At 58.5% G+C, this 19710-nt stretch overlaps 1 protein-coding gene across 1 annotated transcript in view; it reads left to right on the top strand.

Moving 5' to 3' along the window:
• Window positions 1-646: 646 nt before the first annotated feature.
• Window positions 647-19710, top strand: part of GALNT2 (polypeptide N-acetylgalactosaminyltransferase 2) — a 156381-nt gene continuing 137317 nt past the window's right edge. Inside the window, exon 1 of the mRNA XM_028531365.2 lies at window positions 647-851. Coding sequence (XP_028387166.1) covers window positions 726-851 — 126 coding nt within the window. The 5' untranslated portion in view covers window positions 647-725. The remainder of the gene's footprint in view (window positions 852-19710) is intronic.

Raw genomic sequence — 19710 nt, 5'->3', positions numbered from 1 at the left:
CCCACCTCTGCAAATGAATAAATAAAACTGACACCTGGGGATCAGGAGCGTTTAGCAGCAAGATTAGCAAGAAAATTGTAGCGAGCAGCAGCGAGGTCGGGTCCAGGAGTGGGTTGCAGCAAAAAACTCAGGTAGGTGGGCCAATAAAAGAGACCCTTTTAGGGGTCTGACGTGGTTTGGAAGAACGAGTCGGTAGTCTTTGCAGTATAGCAAGCACCAAACGGCGGTGACCGAGCTTTCCCCCGCCCCGCACCGTGCACGTGCACGTGCGTAAGAGCACGGGCGCGCGCGCTCCCCCGGGGTCCAGGCAGCCACCTGTCACTCATGGGAGGCGGAGGGGCGCGCGGGCGGACGCAGAGGAGGCGGGGCGGCTGGCGCGCTGCATCCCTGGAGACGCGCTAATCCCCTCTCCTCCGCCCGCGCCCGGCCGCCGCCGCCCGCTGATTGGTCGCCCTTTGCTCCCTGACCCCCCGGCCGCCTCCGGAGCCGCGGCTTCCTGCTCGGGGACTGCGCGGCTGTCCCGGCCCGGGGCGGAGCTCTGCGCCCGGCGCGCGCCGCCCCCGCGGCCTCTCCGAGCGGGAGCGCGCGCCGGAGGAGGAGCCGCGCCGCGCCCTTCCCCTTCCTCCGCTCCGCCCCGGCGCGCCCCGCCGGCCCGCCCGCCTGCCCGCCGGCCCCTGGCAGCACTCGCTAGCAGCGGCGCCGCGGCCGGCGGCCGAGTGGGGAGAATGCGGCGGCGCTCGCGGATGCTGCTCTGCTTCGCCTTCCTGTGGGTGCTGGGCATCGCCTACTACATGTACTCCGGGGGCGGCTCCGCGCTGGCCGCGGGCGCGAGCGGCGGTGCGGGCAGGAAGGTGAGTGAGTGGGCGCCCGCCCGCGGCCCGGCCCCCCGAACCCGGACTCCCTGCCACCCCCGCGCCCGGCCCTCCTGACGCCGACGCAGTCCCGAGCCCCCGCTCGGACGTGGCCGCCGGGCATCGAGGGGAGCTCCCCGCCCCTCCTGCTCTCCTCGGTCCGGCGGACCTCGGCTCGGGGGGCCCCCAGCCCCGGGCCTCCCGCGGAGTCCCTGGGGCAGCGGGCGCACCGGTTCCTCCGCGCTCGCCGGGCTCGGAAGAGGGCCACCCGGCTCAGCCCCGCTGGGCTGGGGACCGCGGGTGCCTTTCTTGTCGCCCCCTTCCCGCTCCGTAGACGTCCCTTCTGCTCCACGTAATGAGTTGAGTCTTGTCCGGCCGCCGGAGCCCCATCCCCTGCGGTGGGAAGTTTAGGGGTGCGGGTGTTAGGAAACACAAAAGGGGGTGGGGAGGAAGGGAGGGAGAGGCGGCTGCCTTGCCAGCGAGTCGTGTACAGTAGGAGAGAGCAGTCCAAGTTTCTTTTCAGCCCTTTGATGCATGCCGCTGCAAATCCTCCCTCCCTTCCCCCGTGTCACCCGCGTGAGGAGGGGGCGCAGTTCTGGACTCGGTCCCTTTCTCTGCTCCTTCCTCTGGGGGCGGGGGACGCAGCCAGCCCGGTGTCGGATAAAACGGACTTCTCTGGGCGGGAGTAAGCGGAGGCCACCTTGCCTCTGCGCCCCGAGTGAGGCCAGCCACCGCCATGTCCCGACCTTCCTCTCCCGGGCCCCGCGTTACACTCTGCCCTGCTCGGCCCCGGCCCTCCCGCGCTGCGTGCACCAGCCCCACTCCCCCGTTACCCGGGGATAGTCTAAGAGTGTGTTTTCGACAGGCCCCAAGGGCCGAGCGATTAGGCCGTGGGGATGGCCCGGCATTTCGGAGGGGGGAACTGAGTGCCCGGAGAAGCCCGAAGGGCGGCGCGGTTCTGTGGCGGCTGAGCCCGCTGGGGCCAGGAGGGCTCTGGGCTGTGCGCGCGCTGCCCGGCGGTGTTGGTGGTGTTGCGTGGCTAACAGGTTTTGGAAGCAGCGTTATCTTTTCCAGAGTCCTGTAACCCCCATTACTGTGACGTTCAGTGACATCGCCAAGCCAGGAAACTCTGAGTTAATAGAGGTGGACCACGGGTTGGGCTGGAACCAGGGAATGGTATCCTGAAACAAGGCGAACTGCGGGACTGAATAGCCTTCAAGTCCAACCCGTGAATGTCAGCCTTGAGTCTGGCTGCCTCAGAGGTTTTCTTCCTCCCTCCCTCCATTCATTCGTTCCTTCACTGATTCTTAGCTGAGGGTGTTAGATGGAAGTAGGCGCTATATTTGATTCTTGGTGAATTGCATGGGTTTGCTTTATCTAGGGAGGCAGAAATGGAAATAGTTTTTCCATGTGCTGAATTGGCCTGGCTTGGTCCTGAGCTGACAGTGTACTCCTAGCCTTATTTTCCCAATTCCCTCTCTTGTCTAGAGCAGGGAAGGCAGGGAGAAAAAGAGGGAGAGAAACATCCATGTGAGAAAGAAACGTTGCCAGACCCGGACCAAGCCCACAACCTAGGGATGCGCCCTGACTGGGAATCGAACCGGCGACCTTTTGCTCTGTGGGGCGACACCCAGTCAGCTGATCCACGCTGGTCAGGGCTTTCTCTTCCTGCCCCTTTTTTAATGCAGAAAACTGCTGTATAGGTACATGAAGTCTCCCTTTATCCTCAAACGGCAAAGAGCCGGTGCACCCCACAGAGGCCGTGTGGTGGCTGCCCTAGTGAAAACTACGGTCGTGCTAGACTGGAATTCTTTCAGAACTGCTTCCCAGTGAACTGTGCCTTGGCAGGGCCACATGGCCTGGTTTGCTGGTACGCCCTGGCAGAGCTCTCCGCCTTTCCTGCAAAAGCCAGCCGGACAAATAAGCCAGTCTTGGGACTTGTCTTCCCTCATTCTGCCGGAGAAACGGCAACAGTGTAGCCTTAGCATCCGCAGAGGCTGGACCGGCCTGGCGGGTGGGCTCCAGCTGGTGGAAGGTGTCGGAAGCGGTCTCCCATGTTGACCTCTGACGTGTTATCCTTAGTTTAAAAAAAAAAAAAAAATCCCGGAACTCCTTGTGGATGGACTGGCACTAGGAGGAAACAGAGACCAGGCAGAAAAAAAGCGTGGGAAATGAAGGATTACACATGCATTGGTGGTGATTTGGGATTCTATTCTTTATGTCAACCAACCATAAAATTTAATTCAGGCCCTAGAATGGCTTAGTGATTTGTGGGTTGGGGAAGAGGTGTAGGAATGCAGTAGCTTCTGAAACTGCAGGAAGAAGACTCGGGGACTTAGTGCGGGGGACCCTGCTGTCAAGGGGGAAGCCCCAAAACTCTCTGGAGGGGGTGGACGGAGCCCTGCCATCCTAGAGTTCAATAATCCAGCGTATAACACTGTGCCGCCTTCCTTCCTTCCGAATTGTTTCCACGGATTTTGAGACTAGAAAGTCTCTTCAAATTTAGTTCACCCTCATGATGAAAGGAAATATGGAGTATTTTTAGCTTGGAGAGTATGGGCATAAAAAGATGTGGTATGCATGAACAGACAGAATTTAAATACTAGCTAGAGTGTGTGAGGTGTAAGCGGACTTGTATTTCTTCTCTTGTTTCCTACTGTTCGGGGCGAGGCTCTAATTCCCTCATTTAGCTGGTTTCCCTGCGCCCCAACGTTTTTCACGGGGCACTGGGCTTCAGTACTAGGCTTGGGGGGGGTTGTCTGTCTAGTATTTCTGCCGCTTCAGCACCCTCGCCCGGGCTCATCAGTGTATCCTGCCAGTTGAATAACTAACTCATCTCCGTGTGGCAAAAACCAGAAAGCCAACTCCCCTCAGACCGCAGACCCCATAAACCAAACCTGAGCTGGTGCTGAGAACCACCCCGGGATTCGCTGCCCCACCTGGGACTCGAGGCTGAGGTCCCGGGTGTGTGCCACGCTGCCGCCGGGTTTTGCAGCACACTGCTTAAAATGCCATGGCGTTCATGCATGTGTCGACCCCTCCACTCCCCCTATTTTGCTTTTTCCCTGTAAATCGATGATTTGCACTTCAAGGGTGCCTTTCCTTTGAGCATCCGAATGCCTTAAAATTTTAATCGCGTTAAGTCTCCTCCCCTGGGCCTTGGGATGCTGGCCGTGGATGGAGCCTGGGAAGAGAGAGATTTCTCGTGAAAGGAGCCTGCCTCTGGGTAGAGCGTGGCTGTTGAGCACGGAAAGGGGAGGGTTTCCCAGCCTGTGAAGAACGTCCTCTACTCAAAGAGAGTGTGTCAGGTCTCAGGCCCCTCCTCCGTGTCCCCCACCGCTTTGGGAGGTGAGGGAAAGGGACAGCAGGGCGCACACACTACACACAGGTCCAGGCAGCCTGCTCCCTTTCCAACGGTCTTGCTTCGTGGGAGCAGGATGCTGCGGCCCTTCCTCTGGGGGCCCAGGGTGGAGCCCTTGGGGCATGGACTTGCAGGAGGCATTGAGGATTAGGGGACCCCTTCTTGGACTGATGAGGGACCTCACGTGGCTGGGGCCTGGTCCTGTCTGTATAGGGGAACTTTCGGGCATGAAACTGGGGAAGGAGTTTGGGACTAAAGTTGTGGAGTGCTTCAAATGCCCGGCTGGCGTTTTGGTGTTTAATTTAGTGGATCACAGGGAACCAGTAGTGTTTTTGGAACCAGTGGACGTTCGGATGAAGGGGAATGGCACAAATCTATTTATTGGCATCGAGCGAGAGCGGTTTTCTGCTCCTTCCTGCTCGGCGACCTTGACTGATTGGCTGACCCCCTCTGATCCTTGGTTTCCTCCTCTTTACAGTGGGGATAATTATTTTCCCTTGGCGGCAGAGAACTAAATGCCATTAGCAGGTCCTGGCAAATAATAGATGCTGAATAAATGGTGTGGGGGTGGGGGGAGAAGAAAAAGGAAAAGCCTGACTATTCCCTTGGAAATACAGTGAAGCAGGAATCCCTGATTTCTGGAAAATTGTTGCTGTGTTTTTTCTTTTTAATCCCACATCCGTTCCTCCAAGATGTGGTTGGTTCCTTTGGGCTTGTCCTGCCAACCTTGACTGATACTAGGACTGCCCTTTTGGGAAGGGGTCCGGACACCATGCCAGTCCTTGCGCCCACTGTGGCATCAGGGCAGGGTTCCCGTCAGTGGGCTGAGGACCCACCTTTCTGTGGGGGTGTGTGCGCACTGTGGAGGTGTCCCTAAGTGGAGGTCTCCCGTGGTGACGAGGCTCTGCCGGCTCCCCACCCAGGCGCTGGGCAGCCTCGCTTCTCCTGGCAGCAGGAGATGGCTATCATCACTCAAGTGTGCTTGGTTTGAGGTCGCACACGAGGCTGCCGCGCTCTGTAATGGGCGTCAGCAGATCTGGGAGCGTGCCTGTGGGTGGCTGCGAAGGGGGGGAACCTGCACCACACGCCACCAACAATCAGTTTGGAGTTCAAAGAAATTCCATTTGAGGTGCGAGTTGGATGTTCAGGTGAGGAGGGCTGTATGTAGCAGGGGAAGACGGTTGGAGGGCGGGAGACTCTGACAAACTGGCATTGTAACATAAACTTTTCTCTAAAGGTAACAAAGTTTCTGCATTCTGGAGTTACACTGCGGCTTCCTCGGGGTGCTCAAACATAATGGAAACAGATTGTGGCTGATAAACGGTGCAAAAATAATGAGCTGTCCCCTACCGTCTAGCAGAAGTGAGAGAGAAGCAGCTGTACCCAGCACGGAGTGGGGTCAGCCTGCTCGGCCTCTGGCAGATCTCGGGGCAGGTGGGAGAGGCCCAGGGGGTTAAGGTGGTGAGGAGGCTTCAGGCCCCCTGTGCGTCTCTCTGCTCCCGGAGAGGGGTGGGTGCCCTGTTTGGATCGGAGGAAGTGGTCAGAAAAATGATGGAGGCTGGGGAGACTATATATATGTAATTTCTCATTGCTGCCATTTATGTTTCTTAGATCTTTTGGGAGGAGGAAGTCGGTCTGAGAAGACATCGATTTCCAAGCAGGCTGCACTGCCTGCCTTGCAGCAGGTCCAGGCCAGCGGGCTTAGTGGGGGTGAGGGGCTGCCGGGGCAGAGACACAGGCCCATGCAGGAGCCGGCCCTGAGGTCCCGGGAAGAAGGCAGGGTGTCCCCGGGGAAAATCTGTGACATCTCCTCGCTGGCCCAGCAGAACTCATGGGATGAGAAACCAGCGGAACCCGGCCGAACACGCCCCCTAGTTTTCTCCTGTGAACCCCGACCCGGGGGGTGTGTTTGCAGGGCTGGTGCCGAGACACACACGCTGGTGGAGGTTCGGTGGAGACACACTCGTACAGCCACCCAGCTTCAAGCAGGGAGGAGCTTCCACAGTGGCTGTTAAACAAACGCCACTGTCCCCACACCCCCGGGGCCCTGCACCCCCAGCCTCCCCGGTCTTCCCTTCCCTGGGGATTCCTTCTCGGCCAAACCTGTCACCGCACAGGCCCCTCGAACCCTGCCTTGTGCCCACACTCACTGAGCGCCATCAGTCCAGTGACTGCCAGGGGATCGAAGGAGGTGTCATCTGGGTCTCATTTCCACGACCTGCAAGGTCACCCCGCTCCTTGAGGAAGTCTTTGAATCGGTGTTGCTCCTGGGGATCCTCGGTGTGCCCGTGTGGTCTTGGACTCCGGCCTCCAGACCGTCCAGTTGGCCGGGTTCCTTCGGGAGGAACTCCAGGCACTTCCCTGAGGATCGCTCCTCCAGCGAGAATTACATCGGACACGTTGGCCCTTGCTCTTCAGCTGACTCTTATGCCGTCAGAGTAGAGCTTGACCTCGCTCTCTTAGCTGGAATGAGGGTTTGGTCATGCACTGACCTTAACAACTAACCCGGGTGTGGAGGCACCAGAACATTCCTGTCCAGTTCGCTTGGCCAGTGGAGAGGACCCGTGTCACGTTTCTCCTTTCTGACCACATGCCCATTTCTGGGAAGTGAAAGCCTGTTCCAGGGGCTGACACGTCCCCTCCTGTCCTGCAGTCCCTGGCCCCAGGCAGGTGGCTGTCTCTGCCCCTGCCCTCACACTGCCTCCCCAGGACAGGTGAGACGCGTGGCGCTTCTGACGTTAGTCACACCAGTGTGGTGGGTCCGGGGAGCGTGTTATTGTAAATGGGTTTCTTAGCATCTGGCACGTGGATGCCGTGATTTCATCAGGGCCGGGTTTGGAGGAAACCCCAGCGGCCCCATAGTCGCGCTCCTGGGCCTGCACCGAGGACGCTGCCCTTGGCTTTGGGGGCCGTGTGCCCAGGGCCCATGTCATGGGGCCGCTGCAGGGGGGTGGCTGCCCAGATGGCCAGCAGTCTGGTCGCTCATGGACCAGCCTGCCCCGGCAGCTGTCCCTTCACCTCTGCCCTTCTGTGGGTCTCTTTCAGTCCCCTCCTGCCAGACACCTGTCCTGCCGACGCTAGTGGCTTGTCGCTGGGGGACTGACCCTTTGGGAGGTGGAGCCCAGGACTGCTGGCGACAGAGTTGCCAAATTTCCAGAGCCCACATCAGGGCACAGGTTTTGACAGGGACAAGGCTCCTTGGGGGCAGTGGTGGCTCTAGTCAGGGCTCTCAGCCCCGACCCTTGTGACGTTTTGAGCTGGGCAGTCATAGTGGGGGGCTGCCCCGAGTCGTAGGGGTTAGCAGTTTCCCTGGCCTCTCCCGCCGGCTGTCGGAGCACCCCCGCCTCCTCTGTGACAACCAGCAGTGTCCGTGCTGTTGCCGAGTGTCCCCTGGGAGGCAGACGCGCCCCTGGTTAAGACCAGCTGCTGTGGCAGGCCAGTGCACTAACTCAGATTTCTTTTTTCCTCCCTGCTGCCCTTACAGTTGGGTGTTTTGGGAGCGGGCCGGCTTCTCTGGGGTCTGGGGAAGACTTGTAACTGAGTCGGCATATGATGGGCACCCACTGTGGGTCGAGCTCACCCTACTGCTTTACAGGTATTAATGTGCTCCCCTTCCCCTGATGAAGACGGGAACCCACAGAGGTGCTTCCCCAAGGCCCAGAGCCGGGGGTGGAGGGCAGACCGGGGTGTTCCGGCGGGAGAAGGCTGCCCAGGGCCGTGGCGGCGGTGCACCTTGCCTGCAGCGTGCGGGTTTCCGCCAGCCTGCAGCGTGGACACACCTTGCTCTCGATGCCTGATGCCTGGCTGCCCGCGCCCACTCCTCCGGCCGTGCGCCAGTTCTGTGCGCCCGTCCTGTGCGCCACATGGGCACCGTCCGGGAAGGCACTGGGAACAGGCGGCACCTGCAATGCTCCGATGGGGGAGTCCCCCCTGTTGCTGTTTCCCTTCTTCCCTGCTGCTCTGGGAACTGTTTGCTGTGCTGCGATCCTTCCCGCTCCGCCCGTCCTGAGGACGGCGGTCCTCAGCTGCCCGCTGCCAGGAGCAGAAAGGAACTGGCCCTGGTCCCTTTCACGCCTTCTTTCCAGGGGGATTTCTTGAGCTGCTCCTGTGTGCCAGGCCCTGCTGGGGACGGTATTTGGGATACCGCAGTGACAGTGGTAGACAAATACGCCAGCATTCATGAAACTCTCCTTCTGGGGCGGGAGGCGGGGAGTGCGACAGAATGTGACCGATGAGTGAATTATAAAGTGTGAATAACAGTGCTAAGTGCCGTGGAGAGAGAAAGAGCAGAAAGAGCAGCGAAGACCTCAGGACTGGGGGCGGGACTGGGGGGTGGGCTGGGTTGCAGGGTGAGACTGTCCTGTAGGCTTCCTGGGGAGGGGGCCTTGGAGCGGGTCTCAGGCAGACTCCAGCAGGTGAGCCAGCTTCGGGCCCTGCCTTGTTGGCGCCCTCTACCCTCCTCAGGTTCTTCTGTCAACACAGCAGCCCGTCTTTTCCCCTGAGGGTTGTTGCCTTTGGTTTGTCTTCCCCATCATGTGGAAATCTTGGGTCTTGTCTCCTTGTCCCCACAGTACCTGTCCTCCCAAACCCCCGTCACCCACCGCAGCCTGGGGCTGATTTAGGTGCCTGCAGGTTAATTTGCTCATCGATCTAGGTGCTTGCGGAACAATCTCGTTAAGTGCGCCTGAGCCTATCTCTATGATGTGCCAAGTTGGCCTGGGGAAGCACCCTTGTCTGTTGTTGATAGGCAGGCTGTTACATCTCACGCACTCATGCATTTCATGCACGTGTGCAAGGCGCTCCACCCGTAACGAGAACCCCTCGCTGGTCCCCGCGCTCGGCACAGAACTTCCCCCACGATGACAACCCTTTGAGTTGCTGGGGGTGGTGGGGGTGTCGATTTCTGCAGGAAACCAGAGGTCAGATGCCTGCCTGGTGCCTCAGCGTTGGGCGGGCCGTTCTTGGCGTTGTGGGCAGCACTGAGGTGCTGTGACCTAAACTATTTGTGGAAGATGAAATGGGCATGCGGCTTCGCTGCCCGCAGCCACTTGAAGGAGGTGGAGTGGTGGGAAATGGCAGGTCCTCTTGGGTCCTCAGGGACAGCATCCAGCTGCTTTTTGCAGAAGCTGTTGGCATTTATGAGGGTCATTAGAAGCTTTATGGGGTTATGTGCTGTGCCACCAGCATGCTTCTGGACGGAACAGCTGGAACCTTACGTGGAGGCAAAGAACAGGTGATTTTTAAAGACCGTTAGGCTCAAGAGCAGCTGCTGACGTTTTTCGTCTGAGCTTCAGGGGCCAGTCCAGGGGGCGAGCTCCCCCCACGCCCCCCGGCCCCTGACCCCAAAGGGTGCTGCTCAGGAAAGATGACAGCCTGCAAATGAAGGGTCTGCCTTCGCTGAGTCATCCTGTGAGCGCGTGAGGAGCTGGTGGTGATTAAAGGCCTGCGTGGTGTGCAGGTGCCCGTGCAGCAAACACTCTGTTATCAGGGTGTGGTGAGGGGGGTGACTCTGGCGTTGGGGGGGGTTGTATGCTTGTCCTGGATGGTGGGCTGGTTGGCCCAGCTCGGGATGCCTTCCGGCCTCATTACCTCGGTCTTTCCTGCCTCAAGGGCTTCCCCATTGACCTAGACGATGCGCTTTTGCTCCGTGACCTTCAGGAGGCTTAGCTCCTTTTCCACCTCCCTCTCTCGCCCCGTCCCATTCCCCTGAGCCACGAAGTTCATCCACTTGTTCTACTTCCTGTCTCACATGATGATCACTGATTTTTCTTGTGTCTGGAATATACCCTTTTCATCAGATCTAAGATGCCATTATCTGTACAACCATTATCTCAGGTGCCACTAGGAAAGAAAAAAATGCTGTTCATTCAACTGCGTCACAGTGGTTTCTTTATCAGTTAGTGTTTTTATTCACTACGAATTTAAAGACCTCTTTCAGACTTAACTGGATGCTGATTTTCAATATATCGCTCTTGTGCAAAGATAAAAAGGAAAGTATACCTGAAATGCACTGGGTTAGGTGTTCCTAAAACTGTTCCGGAGTCTACTTTTTGACTCAGAGGTTTGTACCTGTTCTCCTCTATGCTGCCAAGATCTTTGGTGATGCAGCATTTCCTTAAAAAAAAAAAAAATCATAAGAGAGCTAAGAGACCTTGGTTCTTGGCTCTTAACATAGCTGGGCAATTATGTAGAGTTAGCCAGCTTTGACTTTTCTGGGAATTGTGCCTAACTCCCTGGTTCACCATCCATTCCTGTCCCACTCAGCTTGGTTCGTAGGGATTACAAGTACCTCATTGTTTCTGGGGTTTTCTTCCAGGCCGCTGACTGGCATCCTGCACACTTTGCTGCTCATGTGCCGTGTCCGTGGCGGGTGCCTCGTGGCCCGTGCCTGGCCCACGGCATCGTACCGGGTCGTCCGTCCTGGGATGCATCCCGATTTCTTGTGTTAAGCTGTTGGAAGGAACTGCGGGTTAGAACTGAGTTACAGTGTTTCTTTCCCTCTTGTGTCAGATCACTCAGCCCCAGCCCCCGTCCCTGATGAAGGAGGGGGTGGGCCTCACCGAGATGGGCTTTTCTGCGTCTGCTCGCTCCCAAGCCCCAGAATCCGCAGGAACAGGTGTCCCTCCTGCTTTTTGTCTTGGAGAGACGAGCAGCCGAGGGGCGTGACCCGTCAGCAATGTGCCTGAGCGTTTTCTGTCAGTGAGTTACCCCGCTGAGCTCTGGGGTCTGCCGTGGTGACCAGGACACCCTGTCTTCCTTCAGGGACCTCACAGTCGCTGAGCAGACCAGCTAGAGAGGGTCTAAGGAAATCACCGAGATTGAGTGGGAACTGGACGGTAGGTAAAATTTAAGGCGCTGGCATTAACTTTACTAGTGCCGGGGTGATGGTTTCTGGAAGTCCTTATCCTTTGAAGATGCAAACTAAAGCAGTTGTGGGTGCAGTGATACTGGGCCTGGGGGTAACCGAGCTGAACGGGATTGGCCGCACGTGTTGCTGAAGTTGACTAGTGGGTACGTGGGGTTCATCATACTATTTTTTGTGTGTACTTTTGAAAATTTATTTAAAGAATTAAAAAGAAGTTTCTAGATTATGCAGCTTCAATCAGCAAACCAACTGAAAACTAGTGTTTTTTTTGAAAAGCAACTCTGCGGCTTTACCATAGGATCCGTAGGAAGGTCCCACTGCCAGTTTCCACTGTGGACGGGGGATTCCCCTGCTGCACCACGCAGGCTGCCCCACAGTCCCACCCTGTCCTGACACCGTCTGCCCAGCGATGGCACCAGGTCCCGCAGGTGAAGGGCTCGCTCCTACAAGGCTGCCTCTGCTTCGGAGGCCCGCTGCAAGCCCAGGTTGTCCCCTGTGCTTCCGACCTTCTGGCTGTGAATCCGAGGTTCCCTCCTTTACTCCATTACTCCCGTGCGGCTCACGGGACTCAGGAAGAGACGCAGTGGGCAGGGGCCCAAGGAAAGCAGCTGCTGTTCTCGTGGGGCCTGGCGTGATGGCGTGTACATGCTCCCTGAACCTCCTCCGTGTGGGTTTTTGTAGAGGCCTCACTCCAGAGGCACGGGTGATGAAGTCACTGGCCATTGGCGATGGGTTCCACCTCCAGCCCCTGCCCCCCGAAATCAGGGGGTGGGACTGAAAGTTCCAGTCCTCTGTTCTTGGGTGGTTCCCCTGGCACCTGACCCCTCACCCCCATCCTTTGGTGCTTTCCAAACGTTGCTTCATCAGCATAAACCCAGCTGCGCTGGAAAGGGGCCGGCTGTAAATACCGAGACACCCATTTCCCCTCCTCGGCCTGAGGTGGGTTCCGGGACTGAGGACAGGAGACTGGATGTGGCAGAAGAAGCTGCCCTTGCTCTTCTCGCTCAGGAGATTCCAGGGGCCGGGGAGCCGTGAGCCAGGAGCGCGGACGATGTCCAGATAGGTAACTCTCCAGACCGCAATGCTGCCGGCAGTCAGTCTGCACACAGCCTCTGCATCTCGTGTGGCTCAGGAAAACCCAGTGACGATGCTTCTCCAAGGATGCGTCGGGGTCACCTGAGAGATCCTGAGTCGTCCCCCATGTCACCAGGAAAACAGTATTCTCACGTTTGGTGCCATTGCTTCCGTAAGAGTCATCTCAGTGCCTTGGAAATGGCTGTAGTTCCGGTGAATGTTTTGCTGGTGGAGCGTCGGTGTAGGCGGTCTGTGAGATCGCTGACACTCCCCTGACTGGTCAGCGGCCCGGAGACCCCGTCACCCGCCAGAGCTGGCGTAGACGTTTGGTGCTGAGTGGCACCTGGAGGGCGGAAGGCCTGTCTCTGTTCAGCCTTTCTGCCAGCTTTGCTCCCACTCCTCCGGGGCCGTTTCGCTTGCTCTCAGAAACGATCCGTCAGGAGCTGTGGCTGATTGGGAAGCCAGGTGGGAAACCTTCAACAAATACCTGTTATTTCTTTCTGTTTCTCCAACACGATACAGTTGCCAAAGCCTCGAGGTTTGCGTTGTGTTTGTCGGTGAGAGACCTTCGACGCAGACCTGGTGCTGCGTGTTTTTTGTGAGATCCGTAATTCCCGGCACTTCACGTTTCCGTCAGTCTTGTCGCTCGCTGGGTGGCTGAAACCCTGAGGAACCGTTGCTGATCTGTGTTTATTTCAGCACCCCTGGGAGACTAGCAGGAGCTGGCTGCCATTCCCTGGCTTTCAGGGGCCCCCAGTGCTGTTCACGTGCCCACAGGTCACCTGGGAGCACACAGCTGGCGCTTTGCAGAGGGTCCTGGCCTTGGAGCTGCAGCCCCTGGGTCATCAGCAAGTTGCAAATGGCAGGTTTCTCTGTTGCTGATGCCGATCGGCCTGGAAGGTGCCTATTACTGGGGCGAGCGATCTCCTCAGCCTTTATTACTGCGAACTGCTGACTGATGGGGCGCGGGGAGGGGCCTGCTCCGGGCTCCTGGGTGGTCTGAGCTCCTGGCCGAGGTTAGGCAGCACCGACGGGCACAGCGTGGCCGTTCAGGCCTCATCAGCAACGGGTGCCGGAGGCAGCGGGGCCTCATGTGGCGTTTCCCTGGGCAGAGGCTGCCGGGGCTCGTCCTCCGTCTGTCCCTGGGTGGCTTACGGGCCACACACTGGGCGGCAGGGAGGGAAAACGTGGGTCACTCAACGTTTACCCTGGAAGATGCGAGTTGGGTCCCCCTTGTTTTCAAAAGGAAAGGAGGGGGGTAGAGGTTGCTCATCGCTGGGCATACACCTGACTTGGCAGATGTCATTTCTGTAGCAGTGTTTGTACTTAATACGTGGTTTTCTAGTTTAAAGAGCGTTTCCCCCGGGCGAGAGCACGTGGCGCCATTGGTGCCTGAACCGGCCCCGAGGGTGTTTCTGAGGCTCTGATGAGCCTGGCATTTCACTCCAGCAGCGGAGAGCACTGGGCATCTCTGCTGGTGCCCCACAGTTGTTCGAAAGTGGCGCTCCCCTCGGTCCCACAGGGTTTTGTGGGGGTGGGGGAGAGGAAGGAGGAGGCTTCTGTGGGGGGCTGGTCTGCACTCAGGGTCTGAGCTGCCTGTAGAGCCGGCCTCCCTGAGCCAGGCCCCGTGGGTGCTGTGAGGGGATTGCCACGCTGAGCCATGGGGGTGCCGTCGGGTGGGGGTGCCGGGGAAACTCAGTGGACCCGTGCTGGGGCGTTTGGAAACCATCTTGCCTGGTTCTGGCCTCGTGGGTCTGCCAGGCAGAGCCCAGGGTACTGGTGCAGGTCAGCTCTTGGCGGGGCCCCTGGCTCTGGGGTGTCGGGGCCGAGGGGATACATAGCACCCACCTCGAGCCTGTGTTTGAACAGTGGCTTCTCTAGTCCTCCCTGTAACCTCAGGCAGGTGACTTGACCCCTGTGCACCTTGGTTTCCTCATTACCCACTGCCAGGGTGTGCCGTGAAGAGTACACCGGAGTGGGTCTGGGTAAGAGGCTCGTGCCGGCAGCTGGTGCTGCTGTGCACTGTCGCGGTGTTCGAGCAGGGGTCTCCGCGCCCCGAGCTGGGTGGGGGCTCTCCCACGGGGCTGACACGCATGAGCCCAGAGGCTCCCGTGCCCACCCCTGGGAGCCCATCACTCTGCCAGGTTCAAACAGGCGCGTCTGCTTCCCAGAGGCAGCGCTGCCTGCGCCGCCCTGGCCTGGACCTTCGTCTGGGGAGGAGCGTGAGGACAGGGGCCCCTGCAGCCCTGGCTCCTTCCTAGGAGAGGAAAGTGGGCCCCAGCGAGGGCAGGGAGCCGGTCAGGGTCCAGGGGCCGCCGTGTGGGTGCCCAGTGGATGCCCAGTCCAGCTGGAAGGGGAGGCAGGAAGCTGGGGGCCAGGACCCCTCCCCAGTATGTGGTGCCAAGGTGTTCTTGCCCAATTTTGTGCCCTTATCTCTGGTCACTTGTCGTTGAAGACAGGGATGTGGTTTTTAACAACTCGACTAGAAAATTAATTTTTAAATTCAATTGGCAGTTGGCTTTTTCAACATCTTGACTTGTTATTACCGGAACACAGCATGTTGTTTGACGACTTTTCCACGAGGTTTTAATGAGGAAACCCGCTTCCAGTCTCCTTAGCTCCGTTTCTGGCTGGCTTTGGAGAGTGGAGCTGAGTGGCCAGCGGAGCACAAACTCCCAGCTGTGGCCACGCAGCGGAGCCCCCCGTGGGGGCCGAGCCCCAGCTCCATCCATCAGCCTGGGGGCCTTGTTGGCGCCTCTCATGAAGACAGCTCAGCGCTGGGCTGCGGACTAATGGATAAACTGCGGTGGTTTCAGGAAGACGGAGCCGTTCAAAGCCCAGACGTTGGGTTGTGATCACTCCAGGAGGCTGGCGGCCACGTCAGACCCAGGCTCACTCCCCTCCGCTTCCTGGGGCGACAGTGAGATGATGGAGGTGACGCTGACGGGGTCGCAAGGACCTGCTTTTGTCTTTCTGCGCTGTGCGTGTTCTCCGCTCCTGCAGGTGCTTCGGACGAAGGGGCCTCACTGGAGGCAGACGCCAGGTCCCTGGTGATGGGACGGCGGGACTCGCTGCACTGGGGCAGGTGTGGAAGCCCTGGTGGGGGAGGCCTTCCCTCCCCTGGGGGTCAGTGTCCCTCCCTCTCCTGGGCCTTATGGGATCATGATGGCCCTGGGAAGGTCCCCGTTTCTTCTCAGAAATGCTGCATCGCCGCTGAGCCGAGTGGGTCCCAGCTGTCTGTGCAAGCTGAGCTATTAAATCGTCGCGCCTGAGTCGGTAGAGGGGCCGCTTCGCCTGTCTGCAGAGTGGGGGGAGACTTCCGTGGTACAGGGCAGAGGTGACGAGCAGTAGATTTACAAATTGTTTTTAAGCCGCCCAGTCCCTTCTGGCGGCGTTTAGAAAAGAGGTTTGTATTATCACCTGTCCTTCCACCAATTCAGCATCCCAGAACGGTCCTGCATGTGGGTGGTAATCTTAGACAGTCACCAGGTGAGGTGGCCTCCGGGTAGCCTGCCCGTGCAGGGGACTCACTGCGAGGATGGGGACTAGGCATCAGGTGCTCTTCCACTCATGACATTCTGGAGTGGGGGGAGCACTCGGTCTGCCTGGGTGTTTTAATGCTCTGTGCCTTTGATGACCACTTACAAGATAGAGCTGTGTCGATATGCCCCGATTTCTGGCACAGGGGGTTGGAGGTGTGGCAGGCTGGTTGCAGGTGGGGTGTCTGTGAGATGTTGGGAGCCCTTGCCCCGAGGTCGTTGGACACACCTCACTACAAGGAGCAAGTGCCCCAGCACCCTGGGAAGGGGTTGAAGCCCACTTATCAAGTGAAGGGAGGATTGCAGGTGCCCCCAGCAGTGCACTGGGCCACGGGGGCAATCCGCCCCTTTGTGCAGGCGGAGAAGCAATGATGCGTTTTATTCTAGGACCCGGTATTCTTGGGGTTCAAGAGGAGGAATGAGGAAATGATGTCCTCAGCAACTTGGAGAATTTGGAGGTGCAGAACAGTGTGAGACCCCAGGGGGATGGCGTCTGGTGTTATTTCAGCAAGAGCTTCCGAGAGTGGATGGCGGTGGTTAGAGATTCGTGCGTCCCTCTGCTGGGCTGGGAAGTGGTCCATCCTTCAGGAAGCAGCAGAGCCCTCCGCTCCCAGTGCCACCAGCCCACCCATCTGTGGGTGGGGGTAGGCGGGGATGGCGGGGGAGGTGCCTTAGGCCAGGGAAGGGAGGGGAGCGCAGGAGGGAGGCAGCCTTGTGGGAGAATTTCCTGCGGCTTGATGTCCCCTTTGGAGATTGGAGCTTTCTCTCTTTACATTTTTTTTTTGGAGTGTTCTTATTGGCCAGGGAGGAAAACAGCCTCAAAATGAGCAGTTTTCTTTGTGTGCTGAAGGATTTATTTCTCTTTTCACTCCTTGTTCCTCCTCCTCCATTTCACCCAACACAGGACACAAGTTTTGCAGAAATGAGGATTCAGTTGCAGACTCCATTTCCTGGTGTGGATCTTTTGCTTGGAGCAGTGAATCACTTGTTATTAAGAAGTATGTGCAGGGCACAGCCCTTCCCACCCAGCTAGCTGCATATCTGCTGTGCTTTGGGGAGCACCTCGGGGATGCTGAGAGGGTGCTGTGCAGAGGGGGTGTGGGCGGTCTCAGTCCTGCTTACTACTGTGTGTCCTTGGACAAGTGCCTTTCTAGGCCTTTGTCACCTCCTCTGTAGGTGGAGACCATGACAGGCCTACTCCCTGGAGCTCTAGTTCAGGGATTAATTGAGATGTTGCCTGTCCAGCACTCGTCACCCTGTGCTCCGTAAAGTAAGGGTGTGTGTATCCTTAACTCAGCTGGAACATCGTTTTTGTGTCTGCAGCTACCGACACATACATTTGTGCACATGTGTGTACACACCTTTTCCCTTTTCCTGGCCGAAAAGGTGTGTGTAGGTCATTTAATTAGAACTGCAGACTTATGTTGTAGAGGTCAGCATACTTTTTATCCATCCCAGACAGAAACGTGTATCACCTGGGAAGGTGCTTGGAGAGACGGCCTTCCTCCCATGGCAGGTACCCAGCAACCTGCAGGCCCTGCCCCGGAGGGAAGGCCCAGCCTGCTGGGGCATGCCAGGTCTCCATTCTTTAAGAGCAGCCTCATCCGGCGCTGAGCGCTAATTACGGAATTTCACCAGTGAAGTAGATGCGGGGCGCCGGTCGGTGCACTCGAATCACCGCAGGGGAATGAAATTTCGAGGACTGCAGCAGCCTTAGACTCTGCTGCCATCTGCCCCTTTTCTGTCTCCCCTGTGTCTTAACTGGCTCTCCTCGCAGCTTGCTTTTGTCGTCCCTTCCCTCCTTGTGCCTGCCCCCCTGCCCCCCCACGCTCCCTTGCAAACTGGAGTCCCGTGGTTTTCAGTCAGGCCACCCGTAGGGGACATGTGGGGAGATTTAACAGTGCAGGTGCCTAGGCCTGCCCCCCCCCCTCGCCCCCTTCCGTCAGACGTGTGCTGTAGACGAGGCTCCCGGGCGACTCGCCCGCAGTCGGGTTTGGGTTGGAGGGTCGGGGAGGCAGTGTTGAGAGTTGCCGTCTTTTTGCAACAACCGCTGGAAATCATGGTGGTGTTGTCCCGTGCGTGCTCAGTCTGTCTGGGCTGTGAGCTCGGCCTTCCTTCCCTTCCGGAGACTCGGCACTCACTTTTCCGTCAGAGGGGGCCCTCGGAGTCACTGAACGCTGCCCTCTGTCGTGGGAAGTGGTTCTGGAAGCTCTGAGGAGCTTGCTGTTTACTGTAGGAATAGTGGACAGCAGGTCCAGACGGGCGGCGTGGCGCATACAGAGCACGCAGCGCTTCTCGCGGGCTCCGGGCTGAGCGGAAGTGGGGCGTGGACCGGGCTGTTCGGGTTCGAGCCGTCAGTCTCCGGTTTTGTTTTTCTCTGTCACTTCAACCGGGTGGTTCGTCGTCGTTCTAACTCCATACGGGAGGGTCAGCGACCTTGAGAACGTAGTTCTCAGGGAACAGGCATCCCTTGCGGGACCCGCTGTGGATCGTGCACCAACTGCATGGACGTGTCGGGAGCTTTCTCCCAGTTAGAAGACGCTGACATTTGCTGTCCAGCCGCCTGGGAGCCCCTGTCTTCTGGCGAGAAGTAAAGAGCGCTGTCCCCGTCCCCTCCGGTCTGACCTGGGACCCGTGGTGACGCCGGGCGGCCCACACCGTGAGCGTGCGTGGCAGGGGGAGGCCCCTCCCACCGAGCGTCTTCCTCCTCTCCCCGCGGGTGTGAGCCTTAGTCAGGGTCAGGGTGTGCCTGTGGAGGGTGGGGAGGAGGGGGCGGATGGTGCTTCTTCGGATTCTGTGTATGTGTGTGTGTGTGTGTGTGTGTGTGTAACATGTTGGTGGAAACAGTAAAGGCCAAAACGATCATTTTCTTTAAAAGACCTGATGCACTTTCTGGTGTGTAAATCCCACGTAGTCACACTTGCTGTTGAAACAAGAGGCCACCGAGGTGTTTCCGACCAAGCTCTGAACGGGGGCATGGCCGTGGGTCTCAGGTTTCCCTTGGGTTTCACGGGTTTGGAAAGTCAATTTTATTGGTTCGCCCAGGAAGTTGCAGTCAGCAGCTGGGATCACGTGACTCGGAACGGCAGGCTGTGGGTGCGCAGGTGCGCGGTTCCTTAGGTGGCGGTGAGCATGGGCCGTGTGCGCAGGCTTCTGGGCGCAGGCGCTCGGAAGACCCAGCTCTGCTGGGCGAGCAGCTCCGTGTTCTAGAAGCTCATGCCCCTCGGTCTGTGGGAGTCGATGACCTGGTGTCCACCATTCCGGGGTGTTTCTGTGTATAGGATCGATTCCCTCTCCCCAGGGTAATGATGTACATTCGTTTTTCACAAAACCCAACGTGCCATTTATTAAGCTGTCGTCTCAGACTCTGCTCTGTGGCACCGGGCTAGGACTGTGCTCCCCACCCTCCTGCTCTGCCCCAGGCTCCCGGGCAGGCCGGGCTGGGCAGCAGCAAAGGGACCAGCAGGGAGGGGACAGAGGAGGGACTTGGCCCCTGCGCTTGGCTTCCTGTTCTGTGAGCGGCCCCCAGGAACACCCCTCCACCTCAGCTGCAGTGGACTCCCAGCTCGCAGGCGTGGCAGAAAGGGCCCCCCAGCCCACCCCAGCTGAGCGGCACCGCCCCTCCGTGGTCTGGGCGGGTCCTCGGAGTTTGTACGGTTCAGAGTGTCCTCCCCGGGTCCCTCCATCCCGGGGGCCGTGGCTGCCCCCTGCCGTGGCCGCCCCACTTCCTCAGAGTTTTCTTCGTGCCGTTTCAGTCGCCGAGGTGACAGCTCGAGACCGGGGGCACACTTCTGGTGCAGCCTCTGCGCTCGAACGCTGCGCAGTGTCTGAATTCTAGACACGGGACCCTGGCCGATGCCTCTGGCTTTCTGTTCAGCATTCCTCAGGGGTCGTTCAGCAGGACAATTTCCCTGAGACACACTGCACCGAGCAGGTCACCATGTACCTGTGCTCGCTAGGCTGTGTTGCCCAGGTCGTCCCGACGAGACTTTGCTCAGGCACCTCTGAGCCTGGATGCGG

This window comes from Phyllostomus discolor, chromosome 15 (genome assembly GCF_004126475.2).
Source record: "Phyllostomus discolor isolate MPI-MPIP mPhyDis1 chromosome 15, mPhyDis1.pri.v3, whole genome shotgun sequence".
In the NCBI taxonomy this organism is placed as follows: Eukaryota; Metazoa; Chordata; class Mammalia; order Chiroptera; family Phyllostomidae; genus Phyllostomus; species Phyllostomus discolor.
This window is presented reverse-complemented; position numbering and strand designations above follow the sequence as displayed.